This window comes from Sus scrofa, chromosome 3 (genome assembly GCF_054392235.1).
Source record: "Sus scrofa isolate SSC_HxYL_T2T_F1_AM1 chromosome 3, Sscrofa_HxYL_maternal_Yorkshire_Landrace_v2.0, whole genome shotgun sequence".
NCBI lineage: Eukaryota > Metazoa > Chordata > Mammalia > Artiodactyla > Suidae > Sus > Sus scrofa.
The window spans coordinates 37986182-38007957 of NC_139385.1; the positions used below are offsets into that span (position 1 = coordinate 37986182).

A 21776-nucleotide genomic window follows, 5' to 3' on the forward strand; every position below is an offset into this window, starting at 1 on the left:
CCAAAATACATGTTTCTACAGAGCTTGCACTAAGCTGAAGCGTAGGCTTGCAGACCTGGCTTGGATCGGGCGTTGCTGTGGCTGGGACATAGGCAGGCAGCTGTATCTCTGATTCGACCCCTACCTGGCCTGGGAACTTCCACTCGCGGCAGGTGTGGCCCTCCAAACAAACAAATCAACCAAAAAAAGAACAAAATAAAGAGTTTGCACGAGAGCTGTTCCCATCATACACGGGATAGAGGTGCCAAATACACTCTTGGAGTCCCCGCTGGACCAGGACGCATTGCATTGGTGTCTTAAAGCTCTGTGGGAATCCAGGAAGCATGAACACAGCCCTCCCCGGGAAGGGTGTAATGCGGTCCAGTGAGGGGAACAGAATCTCATTTGCAGACAGGAAGCAATTAGGACGCACGAGGAAGGCGCATGTCCTCGAGGGCTGGGCTGGGGATGGGCCAGGGGAAGCGGATCAGGCGGTAAAAAAGACGGCTGTAAAAGACGACAGAGGGTCACCCGTTCACCAGCCCGTTCCCACCTTCAGGCTTGCTAAAGGCAGGACGGGTTCTGTCATTTTCAAAGGCGGTTCTGTCATTTTTAAAGGCCTGACAGTCATAATGCCCCCCCTCCACCCCGTCATCTGGAATATAGCCAGGATTGAGGAAATAAGCAAGTACCCGTCTCCCCAGTAAACCAGATATTTATCAAGGCAAATGCGGAAGCTTGTTTACTTTCCTCCTGGGAGGCACCCAAGGAAACTAGTAACTCTTTTGTGACACAGAGTTCTTACACCCTGCGTTCAGGCTTCCTGGTCCTTGGAGGCTTGGAAGCAGGGGAGAGGAGTTGGGTGGGGAGTTGGGTGGGAGTGGCAGGACCGCAAGATGCTGACACAAGCATTTTCTTTTTTTTTTCTTCTTCTTTTCTGCTTCTGCTTTTTTTTTTTTTTTTTAAACTGAGACTTTAAGGAGGCAGAGAGAAATAGGGGATCATTTGAGAAAATGGTTAAGAGACTTTTGGGAGAGGGATATTGAAAAGGGGCCTTGATCAGAATAAAGAAACACCAGAAGTTGTGAGACTGGAGTTTTCGTTGTGTTGAGAGACGTGATCCGGAGTGCGGACCCCTTCTCTGCCCTTTGATGTGTGTTTATACTGTTGCGGCGTTGTTGGGTGGCTTTGGCTGTGGTTGGTTTCTCCTGGTATTCTAGGTTTGGAGGCTTATTTTTAGCGTCTGAATTTTCCTTGGCAGGAGTCGCTTTTGGTTTGTTGGGTAATGAAACAGAACATATTGGGGGCGGCGGGGGGGAATCCCTCCCTGAAAGGTCCAGCCTCTTTTTTTTTTTTTTTTTTTGGTCGTTTTGCCTTTTCTTGGGCCGCTCCCACAGCATATGGAGGTTCCCAGGCTAGGGGTCAAATCGGAGCTACAGCCGCCGGCCTATGCCAGAGCCACAGCAACGCGGGGTCGGAGATGCGTCTGCGACCTACACCACAGCTCATGGCAACGCCGGATCGTTAACCCACTGAGCAAGGCCAGGGATCAAACCCGCAACCTTATGGTTCCTAGTCGGATTTGTTAACCACTGCGCCAAGACCTGAAGGCCTCCTGAAAGGTCCAGCCTCCAGATGGTGCAAAGGCTCCCGTAACCCCGCCCCCCTCCTGGCCAATCACTGCTCACCTCCCCGCAGGACACAGGTGTGCCTGCCTCTGTGTCTCTGGCCACGTTGTTCTGCCCTCTTCCTGTTCTGCCCTTTTCTGTGTCCTTCACTGTCTTAGACCCTCTGCTTGCCTTGGAGTCTGGGCTGTTTCCCGCCGTGGTTAACTGTACCTCCCCCAATGGTTCCTTAAGGCCAGCAAGGGAAGGTCCCTGCCTCCCCGGTCCTGCATTCACCGTCAGCCTGCAGAACCTCCAGCATGGAAAATGGATCGTAGTACAAAATGCCAAGGGAAGAATTTTACTTGGGCAAATAGGACGTTGTTAGCAGACGTCTGGGGATGATACAGTGCAAACAGTGGAGCACATCTTCTCACCAGAGACACGTGATCAGTGGCGTTCATCTGCCTGCAAATCCGCAGGGAGGGGCGGAGGGCCAGTTGCTGGGAAGGGAGGGGACGTGAGACCCAGTACATGGGACAAAGGGATGACGACATCATTTCACCTGTGTTAGCCTCAGGCATACAGGTGAGAGGACTTTTGAGAGACCAACCTGGGGAGGGCACATGCGGGTTTGCCGAAGAGGCTCTTTTTTTCCCTCCCGTTAAAAAAAAAGAGAGAGGTTTGGGAGTTCCGCCGTGGCATATTGGGTTAAGAATCCAGCGTTGTCACAGCTGTGGTGTCAGTCGCAGCTGTGGCTTGGATTCAGTCCCTGACCCAGGAACTTCCATATGCCTCGGATGCAGCCATAACATTAAAAAAAAGAGAGAGAGGTTTGAAACAATGCCATTTGCAGCAACGTGGGTGGACCTAGAGATTTTCATATCAAGTGAAATAAGTTAGAGAAAGATAACTTTCACCCGATATCACATATCTGAAATCTTTAAAAATGGTATAAATGAACTTACATACAAAACAAAAATAGACTCAGATATAGAAAAGAAACTTATGGTTACCAAAGCCAGGGGGATCAGTAGGAATTTGGGATGAATAGATAAACAATAAGGATCTACTGTATAGCACAGGGAACTATATTCAATGTCTTAAAAGAATGTATATATATCACTGAATCACTTTGCTGTATGCCTGAGGCTAACACAACATTGTAAATTAAATACACTTCAGTTTTTTTTTGTTTTAAAAATTTTTAAATAAAAAATGTAATGTTTTAAATTTTATGTAATCAAAATTTTTCATATAACCCATTATAATGAATCAATTATAAAACTATAGGGTGTTCCCTCCTGACTCAGTGGATTAAGGATCTGGCATTATCACTGCTGTGGCTCTTTACAGCCATGGCACAGGTTGGATTCCCGCCCGGGAACTTCTGCATGCTGAGGGTGCGGCAGAAAAAACAAAAACAAAGCAAAACAAACAAAAAAACCCCCCAAAGGTTATAAAACTATAAATATATTGGGTTATACATGTATTTATTTAATTTTTTCTTGTTTCATTTTTTGATTATGTAATTTGCTATGGCTCAGTGTACCAAAGACCGATAAAGAGCATGGGTGAAAATCGTTTGTCCGGATGCGTGTAGACGTCTGACCGAATCAACGTGTTGTGCAGCAGAAGTGATCAGAACATTATAAATCAACCATTCCTCAGTAAGACTTTAAAAAAATGAAAAAAAAAAAAGAGAAAACGAAAAGCATTCATCTGGCTGCATGCCCCAGGCCACCTCCCTCCTCAGCTCACAGGCAGCCCCTGTTACCCAGCCCCTGTTACCAGTTTCTTGTGTATCCGTTTGGAACCATTTTATGCATATTTTATGGGGAAATATCTACTTCCTTGTACGCAGATGATGGCCTTCGATAAACACCACTTGGGCTTTTTCCAGGCAGTGCTCGATCTCGGGGGGTGACTGCATTTCCGCACATGAACTTCCTAGTTCTGTCTCGATGGCTCCATCCCATTCCCTCTTGTGGCTGGGCTGTGACTGGTCTACGCAGTCCTCTGCCGACAGGCGGTGAGATGGTTTCTCGCAACACTGAGTCCCCTGTGTGCTCATCATTTTGTCGCTGTGTCCACACATGGGGTCATCTCTGCTGCAGGTCCCTGCACGTCGAATTTTAATAGATGCTTCCATTGTGTGAGCCCCAGGGTGCCTTCCCAGCAGCCCTGGGGGAGAGGTCAGCCAGCTCTGTGGATGGTCTGACCTGTTGCTCTTTGCCAGGGTGGAAATAGCAAATCTAATGACGGATGGACAAGGTCTTTTTATCTGTTGTGGCGGTGGGACAGGTTGGGGGGGGAGTTGCTTTTTTTTTTCCCCCTAGGGCTGCACCAGTGGCATGTGGACGTTCCCAGGCTAGGGGGCTGCAACTGCCAGTCTATACCACAGTCACCGCAGCACCAGATCCAAGCCGTGTCTACAACCTGTGCTGCAGCTTTTGGCAACCCCGGATCCTTAACCCACGCATTGAGGCCAGGGATGGAGCTTATTTATATCCTCACGGACACTGTGTGGGTTCTTAACCCGCTGAGCTACAACAGGAACTCCCAGTTGTGGATTTTTTTTTTTTTTAACTCAAAACTTTCATTTTATTTATTCATGTCTTTTCTTTTTTAAATTGAAAGGTAGTCAACTTACAATGCTCTATTGGTTTCTGGTGTACAACAAAGCGACTCAGATATATAGATGCAGATATATAGATGCAGCTTTTCCGTTTTAGGTTATTACAGGATATGGAACATAGTTCCCCGTGAGATAGAGCAGGTCCTTGTTGTTGATCTGTTTTAGAAATAGAAATGTGTGTATGGTTAATCCCAAACTCCTAATTTAGCCCTTTCCCTTTTGTTGCCTCTGTCTGTCCAGCCTTCATTTTATAATAGTTTTAGATTGACCGAAAGGTTGCAGAGTTGGCGCTGAAGTCCCACCTACTCCATCCAACCTCCCCTTACTCTTAGCATCTTACAGCATCAGGTGTATTTGCCACAACTAAGAAATGGACATTGGTACCTTACTGTTACCCGAACTGCAGACTTTATTTCAACATCATGAGTTTTTCCCCGGGGTTCTCTTCAGGCCCCCTCTGCTCAGGTGTCACGCAGCATTCTCTTTGGGTCTGTGACAGTTTAACTTTTCCTTTTTTCCATGACCGTGGCTGTTGTGAGGCGTTCTGGCCTCATCCCCTGCAGAAAGTGTCCGAGTTTGTTTTTTTTGTCTGAGGTCTTCTCGTGATGCACCTGGGGCCCGGGGTTTGGGTGGAGACAGACCACGGAGCCGGAGTGTCCTTTTCTCGCACACCAGCTGGTATGCGATGTCCACCTGTCTTCTCCCTGATGATGCTAAGCTTGACCACCTGTCTCTGAGTCGTCCGAACTGCATCTTTCCGCTTAGAGAGAGGTGAGCATCTTTCTGTGTGTCAAGACCAGAGTGAGGAGGGGGGTTATCCGGGGGCAGGTCCTGGTCAGCCTGATGGGTGTGAGGTTGAGAAGTGGAGGGACCATGGGAATTGCATAGAGACCTTCGAATCTCCACGGACCCACTGTGAAGGGGTGCTGGGGAAGGTGCAGCCCCTAAGGGAGATGGAGGTGCAGGGCAGACCAGTGAGGTCGTCTTTCCAGAGGAGGAGGACAGGAAGCAGGTAGTGGGCTCGGAGAGGTCTTGGCCGAGGGAGGAAGGAACCTTTGGGTCGGAGGTGAACCCATGGCCTGGCCATGGAAGAGAAGCAGGGAACCAGAACAGCTGAGGACTCAGGCCACCGGAAGGGGGTGGGGGGGTTGTTTTAATAAAGAAAGGCTTTAACTAGCCTGGAGATCAGGAGAGGAGCTAGCCGAGCACAGGGTTGGCAGGAGGGGACATTCATTGGAGCAGAGTCCCCTGGGACATGGCAGGATGTGGCAGGGTGGCCACCCTCGTTGGCTTCAAGTGAAGTTTGAGCCAGGAGTTCCTGTTGTGGCACAGTGGAAATGAGTCTAAGAACCATGAGGTTACTGGTTCGATCCCTGGCCTTGCTCAGTGGGTTAAGGATCCGGCGTTCCCGTGAGCTGTGGTGTAGGTCGAAGATGCGGCTCGGATCTGGTGTTGCTGTGGCTGTGGTGTAGACTGGCAGCTGTAGCTCTGATTCGACCCCCTAGCCTGGGAACCTCCATATTCTGTGGATGCGGCCCTGAAAAGAAAAAAAAAAAGTTTGAGTCAGAGGAGGGCTTCTTCTGAGCTGAGGGGCAGACAGATGCCTGGGGGCCAGGATGAGAGGTTGAGGGGCTCAGGTCTCTGCTGGGGGCACCCACCATGGTGGGGGAGAGTCCCCTTGAGAATCTGCAAGGCCAGTGGGGGTGGGGCAACCCAGCTGGGGGGCAGGGGTGGGTTCTTTTGCTCCTGCTGCTGTAACAGAATTACCACCAGCTCAGAGGCTGAAGTAACAGGGTTATTATCGTTTATTGTCGTGCAACGTGGAGGTCAGAAGTCCAGCATGGGTGTCACTCGGTGAAACTCAAGCTGCTGCCTTCTTTCTGGAGGCTCTAGGGGAAAATCCATCTTCTTGCTTTTTTCCAGATTCTGGCGGCTGCCGCATCGTGGGTCATGGCTCCTTGGGTCCATTTCAAAGCCAGTAGGGCCTCTTCTAAAGCCCCCTGGGGTTGCCCTGAGCCCACCTGGGAAATTCCTCATCTCAAGAGCCTTAACATGGTCACACCTGCATAGCGCCTTGTGCCCTTTAAGGCAGCGTGCTCTGGGAACTGGGTTGTGGACACCGAGGGGGCACCGTGGGTGGGTGGGGGGAGGGGCAGACGGCAGGGTGTTTGGATAAACACGTCAAGTCTCGAAGGTGGTGGCCCCAGCACGTGGTTCGATGGGGACTGTGCTTGCGTCCTCCTGCCTCCTGGCTGTGAAACCTCTGTGTCCCTGTGGGCAAGTGACACCCCCCCTCCCTGGACTCGGCGTCTGTGTGAGTAATTACAACTGCTTTCACCGTGACCCACGTGCCTGGTGTTCTGGGCATGTCTGCTTGCAACCCCATGGGGTGTAGCTGCGATTATCAGCCCATTTTCCAGATGAGGAAACTGAGGCACAGAGAAATGAAGCGACTCACCCAAGTTCACACAATCTGGAAGTGGCCGGAGTTGGAAGTTGAATAATGGAAGTCTGGCTCCAAAGTTTCTGCTCGCCCCACCCAATAAATACTGCAAGTAGAAACTGCAACTCAATGGCCCTGTGAACTCAAGTTCAAAGGTCTCTCCTTTCATCACTCAACAGACTTTGAGAGCCTGAGATCATTTTTAAATTTTTTATTATTATCTTTTTTTGTTTTTTCTAGGGCTGCTTCCCACGGCATATGGAGGTTCCCAGGCTAGGGGTCTAATCAGAGCTGTAGCCACCAACCTACACCACAGCCACAGCAACACCAGATCCGAGCCGCGTCTGCAATCTACACCACAGCTCACGGCAACGCCAGATCCTTAATCCACTGAGCAAAGCCAGGGATCGAACCCGAAACCTCATGGTTCCTAGTCGGATTCGTTAACCACTGCGCCACGACGGGAACTCCATGATCATTTTTTTAAATGAATGAATGAATGAATGAAATTTTTGGCTACCCGGCAGCATATGGAGTTGAGCATCCTTAACCCACTGTGCTGGGCCAGGGATTGAACCTGCGACCCAGCGCTCTAGAGACACCAATCTGCTGATCCCATTGTACCACATCAGGAACTCCCCAAAGTTTCTGCTCTGAAACATTTGACCTTCCTGAAAATTCTATCAGTCTTTCTTTGGCCTTTTTTTGTTCCCTGCTCCGCTCCGTGCCCTACCTGCTCCCGTGTTTTCTCTTTTCTCCGAATCATTGTTGGGTTTTCAGCAGCCAAGCCGTGGTTCACGCCTTTCCTGCTGACAAGTGGCGAGTGGTGCTGGCTCATTTTTGCAAGTATCAGGAGACACACGCAGGTTTTCCAAAAAGCCCACAAGTGATGGTGTCTTGGGCGCCAGGCAGGGACGTCCCACCTGTAACATCTCTAAGCTCAGTGGCCACGGCCTCGCTTTCCTACCAGCTCCGTTCCTGATGGGAGTCGGCTGTGCAGCCAGTGTGTCTTGTACAAGTGCTCAAGGAGACTTCTCAGCGCCGGGCGTTACCTCTCTGTCCTTGTCCTCTGCTTTTGGACCCTGTGTTGCTTATTTCACCTGACAGGGATGGAGGTGGGAAGGAAAAATCCCCTGAGACTTCTTTAAGTCCTTTAGCCACCAAGAGTCCCCCTTCCACCCTTGGCAGTTATAAACAAGCACTGAGGGTAAGGTGTCTGCAAAGGTGGGAACTCTGTCACCCCTTCCTGTCCACACATGTCAGCAGCGGCTGCTGGCATCACGCGCGTACGAGCTCGCTAGAGCCTCTGAATTTTCTTGACACCTGTGGAGAAAGACAGATTGTTGTTTCTGGAGAATGGATGACACACCATTGGTGTAAGACAAGTGGTTTTAGAGCCACGCCAAGGACCAGTGATGACTGTGGAGTGACAGGTACTACTGAGTTTGCACCGGTGGCAGCGAGGTGTCCAGATCTTGGATGGATGATGCAGCAGCAGGAAGCGCCCCCTCCTCACTCTTTTCCGAAAGCCCAGCCAGGACTGGGAGTGGATGTCGGCCAAATCCAGGGGTGCCTTCTGCAGAGCGAGCTGCCTCAGAGACTTGTGTCGAAAAGTAAAAATGAACCGATCTTGAGGTTTGGAGGCTGAGGCTTTTTTTCTTTTGATGTTATCTTGTTTGTGTCTGTTGCCGCCACACTTCCTGTTTCAGGTCCTTTCCACCCACCTCTTGATCGGCCGTGACACCCCAGGGTGCCCTGTTGAGAAATACCCCCCCCCCCAACCAAGGAATCCTGGAGCAAACCAAGGATTCCAGACCCACTTAAGTGATTCCATTTCTGGAGCACATTTGGCACCGCTCTGGCCGAATCCTCATGTTACCTTGGACTAAACCGTGAGGCCGTCTGTTACTGAGCTCTCTTGTTAGTAACATCTTCTGATTAAAATAACTTTATTTTTGTCGGATTCTAAATTGAGGCTCTTTGGAGTTCCTGTCGTGGCACAGTGGTTAATGAATCTGACTAGGAACCATGAGGTTGCAGGTTCAATCCCTGGCCTGTTCAGTGGGTTAAGGATCCGGCATTGCCGTGAGCTGTGGTGTAGATCGCAGACGCGGCTCGGATCCCGCGTTGCTGTGGCTCTGGTGTAGGCTGGTGGCTACAGCTCTGATTAGACCCCTAGCCTGGGAACCTCCATATGCCGCGGGAGCGGCTCTAGAAAAGACAAAAAATAAAATAAAATAAAATAAATTGAGATTCTTTGGGTTAAGACCCTCCCATTTATGTCTGCTTCCAAATCTGGATGCCGCCCCCCAAGATGGGTCTTGGTGCCCTTTTCATGCATAGGTATCGTTTCCTCCAAACATCTGTTGGACCATCAGTGTGACCAGCTTGCTGTGGTTTGTCCGGGACCTTCCCAGTTTGAGTATCAAAAAAATCCTGTATCCAGGGAAACTCCTCTGACAGTGGGTCACCTTATGAAGCACCCATGATGCTTTGAACTTCGGTCTTTTTTTTTTATGCTTTTTAAGGTGGCACTTGTGGCATATGGAGGTTCCCAGGCTGGGGGTGGAATCGGATCTGCAGCCACCAGCCTACACCACAGCCACAGCAAAGGGGGATCCGAACCGAGTCTGCAAGCTACACCATAGCTCACGGCAATGCTGGATCCTTAACCCACTGAGCGAGACCAGGGATCAAACCTGCATCCTAATGGATCCTAGTTGGATTCGTTAACTGCTGAGCCACGAAGGGAACTCCTGAGCTTAGTTCTTGATGCTAGGGTGCAGATTTTAATCTGTTTCCATCCTTGTCCTTACAAGGCCCACAAACTGGCTAGGAGGACAGACAAGAAAAGACAGATGCCCCGTGCGTGACAAGTCCAGCAGAGAAACACGTATTAAAGACAGCATACATGGGCCAAGGACATACATGTCCCTCGTGGCTCTGGGTCGTTTTCACACGTGGATCCATCTAATCCTCCCAAGAGCCTTATGAGGAAGAAACTGCCAGTGTGCCCATTTTACAGATGGGAAAACTGAGGCGCCAAAGGTGTGCCCCCGGGGAACTTGGATGTGACCACAGGCTGCCTGGCTCCCGACCCTGCACCCTTGATTTCTGCCCTGTGTAGAGAGGTTCCGGAGGAATCGGTCCTCTCCTGGGAAGGCCGGAGGTGGCTTCTTGGAGGAGGTGTTCCTCAAACTGGGAAGTGAGAGGTGAGAGGAATGTGCAGAGCTGGAGGGAAAGAAGGAAACGGGGCAGAGGGGACAGAGCACGTGTGGACCGGGTTTGGGGACATCTGAGTAAGGCTGCAAGGACTGCAGTCAAAGATCAGCAGCCTCAGGAGGGGGTGAAGTGAGAGGCGGGGGGCGGGGAGGGCGAGGGTCCAGTATGTCCCGGGAATCCAGGACCTTTGGTCACCTTAGTCTAGGGGCACGTTGGTGGGGGGTGTTAGAAAGACCCCAGGTGTCTGTCTTGCTTTTAGGTAAACAGGCCGCCAGATGGGTCGACCTAAGGCTGGTGGTGGATCTGGAGGTTCAGATTGTAGGCTTTGGCTGGTGATGTGTCGACAAGAGATTTCTAGCACTGCCCTGTTTTCTTTCTTTTTATAAAGATAACATTCACCATTTTAAAGTGCACTGCTCAGTGACACTTCGACATCCACGTCGTCTCTGTCCAGGTCTGGGACATTTTCATGGCCCCACAACGAAACTCGCAGCCATTTCCTCCCGGCGCCCTCCCCCGCCAGCCCCTGGCCACCCCTAACCGGCTTTCTGTCTGTGTGGATTTCCCTGTCCTGGACATTTTGTATAAACACATAGAGTCGGAGTTTGAGTCGTGGTGCAACAGGATCATGGGGCATCTCTGCAGCACCAGGACTCAGGTTCGATCCCTGGCCTGGCACAGTGGGTTAAAGGATCCAGTATTGCTGCAGCTGTGGCTCAAATCTGATGCCTGGCCCAGGAGCTCCATATGCCTCAGGGTGGCCAAAAAAAAAAAAATCATAAAATACAAATAATAATAAATGGATGGCGTCTACAGTGATTTTGCATCCAACATCTCTCATTTAGCATCATGTTTTCAAGTTTCAGCCCAGGGGTGTCTTGGAACCACTTTATCAGTGATCAAGCTGGTCAGCCGGCCATCTCTAGGCTTCTAAGATTTTTTTTTTTTTTTGTCTTTTTGTCTTTGCTAGGGCTGCTCCCGTGGCATATGGAGGTTCCCAGGCTAGGGGTGGAATCGGATCTGCAGCCACCAGCCTACACCACAGCCACAGCAATGCAGGATCCGAGCCTCGTCTGCAACCTACATCACAGCTCACAGCAACACCAAATCCTTAACCCACTGAGCAAGTCCAGGGATTGAACCCACAACCTCATGGTTCCTAGTCGGATTCGTTAACCACGGAGCCACGACGGGAACTCCCTTCTAAGACTGTTTAGACCAGACTTGTTGAGAACAAATCTGCTGCTGAAAGTGACCCGGAGCTTATTCCTGCGTCTCAAGGTTTCAGGAGAAATTCATTCACCTCTGCTCAAGGCGTGAAGATAGTGTCACCTGTCAGTGTCACTTTGCTCCAAGATTTCAAGGGCTTTTTCCTCCTTATTTTTTGTTTTTTCTTTCTCTTGTTGGGGCCGCTCGAGTGGCTCACGGAATATGGAAGTTCCCAGCCTACGCCGCAGCCACAGCAGCACACAATCCGAGCAGCATCTGCGACTGACACCACAGTTCACGGTAGTAGTGATTCTTAACCCACTGAATGAGGCTGGGGATCGAACCTGCGTCCTCATGGATACTAGTCAGGTTCTTAACCCCCTGAGCCACAGTGGGACCTCCTCTCCTGTCTTGTGACAGAGCAGTGTTAAGAAGCAGAGCGAGGGCTGCTCTGAGACGCAGTTGGAGTGGCCTTTGCCTTTTCCTCCCTGGGCCAAGATAACCCAGCCCCACACTGTTGCTTTAGACAAACGTAGCATCTCAGAACTTCTCAGATCTCCCCTTCGTCTTTTGTCTCCCCCAAATAAGCAGGAAAATCTCTGTGGATATTTACATTTGTTTGATCATTGCGCTCCTGATTCTTACTAAGGAAGCAGATCATTTTGATTTGCAAAGTCCTCAGTGACTAAATTAGTTGCAGTCCGGCGTGGGCAGGTATTTTTAAATCTTGCCTTGGTTGTGTGTGTGTGGTGGGAAAGTCTGTGTAAATGCAGCATCAGGAGTGTTAGGAAGGCAGAGAGAAAGAGAGGTGACCGGTCTTGAGAGGGGAGTGCGGTTCCGATGTGTTGCTTCCACTGAGAATTGATTTTCCTTTCATGCTGCATTGGGGGACAGGGTGTGCAGAATGAGGTTGCTGATTGTGTCTGGATCTCCTGGCCTGGGAAGTGGTGTGGTGAATTCTAAAGAGCTCCAGCTTCTCATGGGCATGGGTTCAAATCCCAGTCCTGTCACCCCATCTGTGTGACTTTGGACACGTGTTTCAACCTCTCTGGGTCCTTTTTTTCATTTGTAAATTGGGTTGTGACAACAGGAATTCTGGGAGTTCCTGTTGTGGCTCAGCAGGTTAAGAACCCAACTAGTATCCATGAGGATGTGGGTTTGATCCCTGGCCTCGCTCCGTGGCTTAAGAAGCCAACATTGCCACAAGCTGCGGCGTTAAGTTGGGTGGTAGTTGGGTGCAGCTCCGATTCCACCCCTGGCCTGGGAACTTACATATGCCAAAGGTGCAGCCCTAAAAAGAAAAAAACAAAAACAAGAATTCCTAACTCGGGAGTGTGGGAAGGACATGGGGTGACAGGTGTAGGGGTGTGAATCACAGGCCCGGCTGCAGTAAAGGAAGAGCCCGTTAAGGTTCGTCTTAATGCAGTTATGAGTCGCGGATGGGGTGCAGAGCAGCAAGGGTGCGACTGAGTTGTAGATTCTGCTCAGCCCGGAACCTTCTGGGCTCTGGTACCTCTAAGCACCCTTCGCTTCCTGGGGTGGGAGGACTCAGCAGCATCTTCAAGATCTGGAGGAGGAGTTCCCGTTGTGGTGCAGCAGAAACGAATCTGACTCGTATCCGTGAGGATGTGGGTTCGATCCCCAGCCTCGATCAGCGGGTTAAGGATCTGGCATTGCCATGAGCTGTGGTGTAGGTCACAGACGCGGCTTGAATCTGGCATGGCTGTGGCTGTGGCTTAGGCTGTCAGCTGTAGTAGCTCCGATTGGACTCCTAGCCTGGGAACCTCCGTATTTTTTAGGGTGCAGCCCTAAAAAAAAAAAGACCTGGAGGAGTGACCAATGCAGGAGGAAGTGGACACCAGCCAGGCCAGCCCCGCCCCGCCTGGCTCCAGTACAGCAGAAAGCAGCATCCCAGGCTGATCACCCTTACCCAGTCCGCCCTTGCCCTTCTCTCTGCCGTGACTCATGAGATTAAATCAGAGAAAGCTGGGCTTGCCCGGAAACGAATATTCAGATGTAAGGGATCCCAGCACTCGATGACTGCGCTGGTGACACCAAGAAGAGAGGGGACACGTTTTTAGAAATATCAAATGAAGAAATGTTAGTGATTTGGGAAACTCATTGGGCCCGAATACCTCTCTCCAAACAGTGGGTGCTCCGTGAGAACCCAAGGGAGTGGAAATGGGTTCTTGGGGGAAGGAAGAGGTAGGTGAACCAAAGCCTGAGATAGCACCGTGCCGTGTGGCTCTCCCAAACGCATCCCTGCCCAGCCAAATCTTATTTCTTAGTCTTAAGTTTTTCTTGTTAGGGAGGAATTAAATTATATTTAAATCAATTAATTGAATTTAAATATAATTTAATTTTTTTCCTTAGGGGCAGGATGGCCAGGGGCGGGGAAGGCAGCTGTAATGAAAACAAGATTGGGAACTCTTGTTTTATGCCAGGGTCAGTGAATGAGCTACCCCCCCAGACGCATGTCTGTAGGCCCAGGAACAAATATACATTTAGCTCTCACTGCCCGTTTAAGGGAACATTTTTCATCCAGTGAATCGCTGAGACTAGAACAAGGGATGTTTTGGAGTTCCCGTCGTGGCTCAGTGGTTAACGAATCCGACTGGGAACCATGAGGTTGCGGGTTCGATCCCTGGCCTTGCCCAGTGGGTTAAGGATCCGGTGTTGCCTTGAGCCATGGTGTAGGTCGCAGACTCGGCTCGGATCCCACGTTGCTGTGGCTGTGGTGTAGGTCGGCGGCTGCAGATCCTATTCAACCCCTAGCCTGGGAACCTCCATATTGCCGCGGGAGCAGCCCTAGCAAAGACAAAAAGACAAAAAAAAAAAAAGAACAAGGGATGTTTTTAGCCTAGGCCCCCCAGAATTCCAGTTGGCATATTTACAGATGAGAAAGGGGGCGCTGGTCATGCAGCTGATCCTGGGCCAGTTTCTAGGTCTAAGCCTGTTTCTTGCTGCATGGGGAGTGCATCTCTTCGTGTGTCAGAAATGCCTCTTTCCCTTTTCTGTAACCAGCGGTCACATGTGGCTCGGGAACACTGGGCCCCAGGGCGGCGTGGAAAGGCAGGGCCCCGCCCCTGGTTCGGGACATATTCGGAACCTCAAGACCGCGGCAGCGTCCAGCGGAGCTCAGGCCCTTCTGAACGTAGGGCTGCCTGGGACCCCTCGGGTCTCAGGCCCATGAGGCCAGCCCCGGTCAGGTTTTCCATATTTTAAAAATGTGTTTGAAGCTCCTCTTTCTGAATTTGCACGGAGCTAGTAGAAGAGTCACTCTGAGATGGTGAAAACAGAAAAGCCCTTCGCATTTTCTTCTTTTCTGTGGCGGCAGGTGGCAGGTGGATAGAGAATCCTCTTCAATGGGTCCTTTTATTTATTTGGTTTTTTTTTTTTTTTTTGAGATTGCAGTTTTCTTTTTATTTATTTATTTATTTACTAACGGATAGATTATTATTTTTTACTAATGAGTTTTATTACATTTATAGGTGTACAGCAATCATCACAACCAAATTTTGCAGCATGTCCTGGGAGTTCCTGTCGTAGCTCAGTGGTTAACGAATCCGACTAGGAACCACGGGGTTGCGGGTTCGATCCCTGGCCTTGCTCAGTGGGTTAAGGATCCGTTGTTGACGTGAGCTGTGGTGTAGGTTGCAGATGCGGCTCGGATCCCGCGTTGCTGTGGCTGTGGCGTAGGCCAGTGGCTGTAGGCCAGTGGCTGTAGCTCCTATTCAACCCCTAGCCTGGGAACCTTCATGTGCCGAGGGAGCGGCCCAAGAAATGGCAAAAAGACAGAAAACAAAAACAAAAACAAATTTTACCGCATGTACTTTAAATTTTTTTTTCTGATAAGTACCTTAGATCAAATTTTTTTCTGTTAAGTACCTTAGAGAAATTTTAAATTTTTTAGCATTTTTTATTATTATAATGATCATCACACCCCAATGTCTCCTTTTAAATGGACAGTCGAGAAAAGCCACTCTCAGGGCCTAATAACAAAGTTAAAAACAACGAGGGATGGGGGAGGGAGACCGCCCCCTTGTGTGTTCTTTTATTCCCCCCACGGAGCTCCCTGTAACGATGGCAGCCAGGGCTCTGCAGAGCCCGCCCCAAGCACCCAAGATTCTCAAGGCTGTGCTTTCTGTGGCAAAACTGCGGCTTGGCTGTTCTGTTAAACTCAGAGATGCTGTCCTGTGGTTTCCAGGGTGTCCCAGAAAAAGGGACACAAGTCTTATTAGATGGGATCTTGCACACAGGTGGCCTGCTCTTGAGTGATGCAGATGCGTGATGCAGATGGAAAATGAGCGATGGAGAGAGAGAGAGAGAGAGAGAGAGAGAGTGTGTGTGTGTGTGTGTGTCTGTGCCTGTGTGTTTGTGTCCGAATTCGGGCTGTTCTTAAGAGTTTCACGTGGCAGGAGTGAGGGGTGGGTGGAAGCCATTTGAACAGATCCTTTCGGAAAGGGTGGCTGGGTGGGCCTCCTGCCCCTGGGGGAACCAAATTAAAAAGAAATGAGGGGGGGAGGGGAAAAAAAAAAGAAATGGGCTGACTGAAGTGGCATTTCCGGGCCTGGGGCCTGGGGGAGGGCAGGCTGTGGAATTTATTTAGAAAGCTTGCAAAGCAGCTGGTTATATATATTTTTTTCCTCTCTCTCTCTTTTTTCAAACCTTTCCCGCTTGTTGCTCATGTTCTTTTCAGCGTTATGAGCATGTTTATGGGGCTGTTTGATCCACAAGCAATGTTCCCAAAAGGCAGTGTCCTGAAGTTCCAGAACACAGGATGTGAGCCCAAGAAAGTTGATGATGGTCCATAAAACGGGGGTGGGGTGTTAATTTCCTTCCAGAACCAGAAGCTCAGACCCTTCCTTCCTTCTAGATGTCTCGGGAGGTTGCCCTCCTGACCCCCGCCCCCCAGCTTCCTAACACCTGTGCATTAGTTCTCAGCAACACAGCCTCTGGCTGGGTTCCTTCCCTTTTGCGGGAAAGGGCCAATGGTTTGACCCAAACTATCTGCAGAATGTTGGGTGCCCCAAGCCCCTCTCTTTTGCCTCCCAAAGCCCTCCCTTCGCAACCACGGCAAACTGCTCTTTGAGGCTTTCTGGCCGCCCGATACTTTTTGCTCTTCTGTTTTTTTTTTTTTTTTTTTTTTTCCTGTGACTCAGTTTTCATCATACATCGTGGCGGCAGCTCTGGGTCAGCCCTTCCTGAGACAGGAAGGGCCAGTGAGTCCGTGACGTTGCGCTCAGAGGTCACCTGGCTGAAGTCTCCTGGGGCCCAGGCCGCAGATGGGGGTGGGGATGGAGCCCCCGCGGGCCGGGAGGGGACAACAGCCAGCCTCAGAGGGGAGCCTGGTAGGGAGGTGTCCTGGGCTGCTGTCTGCACCCTGTCTTGCCTCCTGCCTCTGCCCCTTCCTTTCCTGTTGTGTCAGAGGACACTGACACAGTCATATACCTTAACCGCGCTTCAAAGTCAGTCTCAGTTTGAAACCGTGAACCCGTGTCGCAAAGACGTCCAGGGTCTTGTTAACCCATGTGTGGTTACCCTTCTGTAGCCTGGTAATGCAGACACCCCACTCCGCCCCAACCCGCCCACACCTAGGGGCTTTGCTTCGTGTTTCTGGAACAGCTCTGCCTCGTCTTTGCTGTCCAAGGTTGGGCCTTTCCTCTTCTCTGTAACCTTCCATGGCTCCCGTTGCTCCATAGCATTGCTGTCCCGTAAAACCAGAAAGCAAGCCACACAGGCGATGTAGCACTGTCTGGTACCCACATTTTAAGAAGTAAAAACAGGCACTCCCGTCGTGGCGCGGTGGTTAACGAATCCGACTGGGAACCGTGAGATTGCGGGTTCGATCCCTGGCCTTGCTCAGTGGGTTAAGGATCCGGCGTTGCCGTGAGCTGTGGTGTAGGCCACAGACAAGGCTCAGATCCCTCGTTGCTGTGGCTGTGGTGTAGGCAGGCAGCTATAGCTCCAATTTGACCCCTAGCCTGGGAACCTCCATTTGCCACAGGTGTGGCCCTAAAAAGCAATAATAAAAATAGTAATAGTAATAATAATAATAATAAATTACTTAAATATAATTGAACAATTCAGATCCTCTGTCCATTCCAAGTGCTCAGCAGTCTCATGGGGCTGCCGGTGACCATATTGGACAGCCCAGACTATCCTTCTGGAAGGTTCCATCAGACAACACAGGCTTACAGAATGAGGTCCGAACATCTCTGAGGGGCTTTTGAAATTTTCAAGCACCCAGCCCCAAGCTATCTAGCATTATTGATTGGTTTTGTTTTTTGCAGATTGATTTTCCTGTGCCTGTCTTTGCCCTGGAAAGCCCCTTCATCTCTTTCCATAGAGGAATCTCCTCTTTGAGGCCGGGCTGGAAGGCTCAGCGTCCCCGCAGGACGCTCCCCTTCTCCCCACAGCAGAATGGACTGCTGCCTCCGATTCTGTGGGTTCTAGAAGAGGAGGTAGCGTGCGTGGGAAGCGGTGGCAGGCCTGTCCGACTGTGATCCACTGTCGTCAAGCCCCGTTTCTCCTGAGACAGGTTTCAGTGGATCATCTAACACACGGCGGTAGCCCTGCCCCGTTGGAAAAACAGAACCAGACAAAGGACGGCACTGTGTCCTTCGCCAGCGGCCCAGGGGCTGCGGAGCCTGGAACCGCAGACAGGAACACACCCCGGGTCCAGGCGGTGTAATTCTAGGCAGGCACAGCTCTGCCGGGGCAAAAAAAAAAACCTTTTCTTTGCCTTCACAAAAGGACACGTGTGCCTGGCCATTCTGATTCTTATTTTTAAAAATGAGAACTAGGGAGTTCTTGCTGGGGCGCAACAGGATGGGAGGTGTCTGTGCAGCGCCAGGAGGCAGGTTCGATCCCCGGTCCGGCACAGTGGGTTCATGGAGCTGCCATTGCCGTAGCTGCGGTGGAGGTCGTGACTGCGGCTTGGATCTGATCCCGGTCTGGAAACACCACATGTTGCAGCGCGGCCATAAAAGAAAAAAGGCGGGGGGGGGCGCTAGTTGGTGTGCATGCATCTGTTTGTGTTTACTTTTTAAAAAACCATTGATGTATATACAGAAAAGAACACATGACTTAATTGTGCAACTTGAATTTTCACAAAGTGGACATTCCTCTGTAACCACCCCCAGATGAAGAAGGAGAACATGCCTGGTCCCCCTCAGGCCCCCTTCCCGACTCTGCTTCCCGTCCTAAGACCAGCCCATTTCTTGACTTTTAGCCCCAAGATTCCTTTTACCTTTTGAGCCCCAAGTTTCTGGACATCAGATGCGCGGCATCAAACAGGACATGTTTTTGGCATCTGGCCTGTTTTGCTCCGTATTAACCGTTGTCATCGTTTGTGGTTGGCTTTTGAATGCATTTGTCTTTTACGTCCCCTGGAACACTGTTGGGCAAAACTGCAGTGGTTCATTTAAAAAAAGAAAAGGAAAGAAAAAACACTAGCTGTGAAAGACAGGTCTTGGTTGGGTGATGGTTTTCAAGTGTGAAAAAAAACCATCTCACATTTGGCTGATGTTTGTTTCCCCTGAGGACTTGCTGATTTTTGTCATGATCTGCCTTTTACGAAAGGAATCTCTGGTTAAGGTTGTAATCCGTGGGTCCGGGAAGGATGCTAACTCCCTCGCTGGCTTTTGGCAAGGCTGGATACAAGTTGTTTCCTCCAATTTTTCTGTTTGGCAGGTAGAAACGAAAGCCAGGGTGGACAAGAGAGAGGGGAAAATAAACTGTTCATTGCATTTCTGATCTGGAATCCTCTGGCTTCGCTTTAGGTACCATGTCTGCTCCAGGAGCCTACCAGGCGGCCGCTGGGCCTTCCTCGGCACCCACCTCGCCCCCGTCCTATGAAGAGACACTGGCCGTAAACAGTTACTACCCCACGCCTCCAGCACCTGTGCCTGGGCCAACCACGGGGCTCATGACTGGCCCGGACGGAAAGGGCATGAATCCTCCTGGGTACTATACCCAGCCAGTGCCCGTCCCCAATGCCAACGCAAGTATGTACGGCCTCCCACCCCCCGTACCTCTCCTTGGCCCCCCACCCTGGGACCCCCAGAGAATCAGGGGAGCAGCGCAGGTGCTTTGCCCCAGGGTCTAAGCCAGTCAGCTCAGTGTCCCCCCACCCCCACCCCCTGGTCCTGAAATTTCACATCTGTTTTTCTTTCTGGCCATTCCCAGGCCAGGGATGGAACCCGTGCTACATGCGGTGACAACACCAGGTCCTTAACCCATTGTGTCACCAGGGAACTCCTGACATGAGCTTTAAGTCCAACATAAACCAGTCTTCTGGAACTTATTCCACAGAGGCCAGAGAAATTGGGGATGGGAGTTTGCTTTCGGGGGTCCCCACCTTCCCTGCTAAGGTTTGGAGGGAGATGCCCTGCCCCGAGGCCAGAGCTGGAGGAGGAAAGGGAGAGGAAGCTGCTATAAGTGGCAGCTGAAACCCACGCCCAACCCTCCATTAGGTGGGTGACTCCCTCGCCTTCCAGCACCTTCTTGGTGGTCTTGCCCTTGGGTACGTCCTGCTGCCCCAGGTGCACCAAAGTACGTAGCTAATTCAGTGTCACATGCAGCTCCAAGAGTGGGCCCGTGAGTCAGGGCCTGCCTGGGTTCACCTTACCTCCTTGTGCCTCAGTTTCCCCATCTGTAAAATGCGGCTAATCAAGTACCTACATCCAGGGGCTCTTAAGATTCTATACGTAATCATGAGATAAGTGTGAAATAGTGTTGTCATCGTGCTCAAGTAATTTAACCCCTTGAGATGGAAAAGGACAAGGTCATGACTTTAGATTATACTCTGATTAATAAATATTTCATTCTTGCCCACCCCCCAAAAAAACCTTACCTGTAAGTGTGAAATTCTGCTTCAATATTGCTTTTCTAGAAGGGAGAGGTCTTTCTAGGAGTATTAAGTCTGGTTAGCTTTGGGTGGTAGTTAATGCCCCCTAATACATAATAGATGGTAGAAATGGCATTTCGACAAGGTGAAAAAACCCAGAAGGTAATCTTTTGATGAGCTTTGAGCTTAAATGGCTTTTCCAGAAAACAAAAAGAACACCCTCGGCTCTTGGGGCCCTGTGATTTCCATCACCCTAGGGGCTCTTCTGATGTTTGGGAAGGTCCGCACAGGTTTTTCAGATAGTTTTCTCTTTTTATTTTTAGTTATTTTTGGGTTGCACCCGTGGTGTGTGGAAGTTCCTGGGCCAGGAATGGAACCTGAGCCATAGCAGTAACCCAAGCCACAGCAGTGGCTGAGGCATCCTTAATCCCTAGGCTATGGTCCCCCAACTTGTCGTAAAGAACGGGGCCAGAATCCCTTGGCTTGGTAAACACACGCCAGCCTTATCCTTGGGCACTGTGGTTTGTTAAGGAGCCCATGTGAAATGCAGGCATTGTTTATGGACCGATCACTCTGTACCAGGCACATCACGAGGTTCGTTCTCATCTTTGTCTCATCTCATCCTAGTAACAACTCTGTTATTCCACTTTTTATTTATTTTTTAAATTTTTTAGTGTTTTATGTGATTTGATTTTTTTACTTTATGGCCACACCTGTGGCATATGGAAGATGCATAGGGGAGATTTAGTCCCAGGCCAGGGACTGAATCTGAGCCACAGCTGCGGCGATGCCAGATCTTTTAACCTACTACCCCAGGCCAGGGATTGAATCGGCACCTCTGCAGTGACCCATGCCACTGCAATCAGATTCTTAAGCCACTGCATCATAGTTGCGAGCTCCTTAGTATTCCATTTTTTAAGTAACAGCTTTATTAAGATAGAATCCCCATACCATAAAGTCCTCATATTTAAAGTATACAGTTCCAAAAAAAAAAAAAATTAAAGTATGCATAATGTAATGGCCATACATTATACACTTTTTTTGTTTGCTTTTGTTTTGGTTTTTTTTTGTCTTTTTTGCTATTTCTTTGGGCCACTCCCGCGGCACATGGAGGTTCCCAGGCTAGGGGTCGAATCGGAGCTGCAGCCCCCGGCCTACGCCAGAGCCACAGCAACGCGGGATCCGAGCCGCGTCTGCAACCTACACCACAGCTCACGGCAACGCCGGATCCTTAATTCACTGAGCAAGGGCAGGGACCGAACCCGCAACCTCATGGTTCCTAGTCGGATTCGTTAACCACTGCGCCACGAGGGGAACTCTTTTAAAATAAATCTGCATTATTAAATAAAGTATACAATTCTAATATGAAGTGATTATGCTTTTAGCGTATTCACAGTTGTGCAGCCATCAACACTAATTCTAGACCCACCATCCCAGAAAGAAACCTCCGTACCCACTGGCAGCCACTACCCACCCACCCCCCACCGCCTCCTAGCCCCTGGCAATCAGTTATCTACGGATGAAGAAAACTGAGGCTAAAACCCATCACTTCCCTGTTTCTGAAATTACCATCTGCAGAACACCTTCGTAGAACCACTCAAGAGCATAAAAAGCAACCGGTTTGGGGACCTGCCCCAGGCCTGCCAAATCAGACTGTATTGAGGGCAGGGCCCAGGAACCTGCATTCTCAGTATGCTCCCCCCAGAGTCCATGGACAGCTGAGTCTGATAGCTGGGTAGAGCGGGGGCCAAAGCCAGGACTCCGGGGACACACAGTCCTCTCCCCCATCTCGAGTGTGGAGGTATCGAGAGCTCCTCAGGTGAAAATTCT

General features: G+C 50.3%; 1 protein-coding gene across 6 annotated transcripts in view; it reads left to right on the plus strand.

Annotated features, from left to right (window-relative positions):
* LITAF (lipopolysaccharide induced TNF factor) overlaps positions 1 to 21776 on the plus strand; it is a 52587-nt gene that overhangs the window by 23406 nt on the left and 7405 nt on the right. For 5 of the 6 annotated variants that reach the window (XM_085017616.1, XM_085017615.1, XM_021086605.2 and 2 more), the window contains one exon: positions 18880 to 19104. In XM_085017616.1, coding sequence (XP_084873742.1) covers positions 18885 to 19104 — 220 coding nt within the window. In that variant the 5' untranslated portion in view covers positions 18880 to 18884. Of the gene's footprint in view, positions 1 to 4760; positions 4993 to 18879; positions 19105 to 21776 lie in introns of those variants that run through there. The other variant, XM_021086607.2, reaches the window with a different exon arrangement.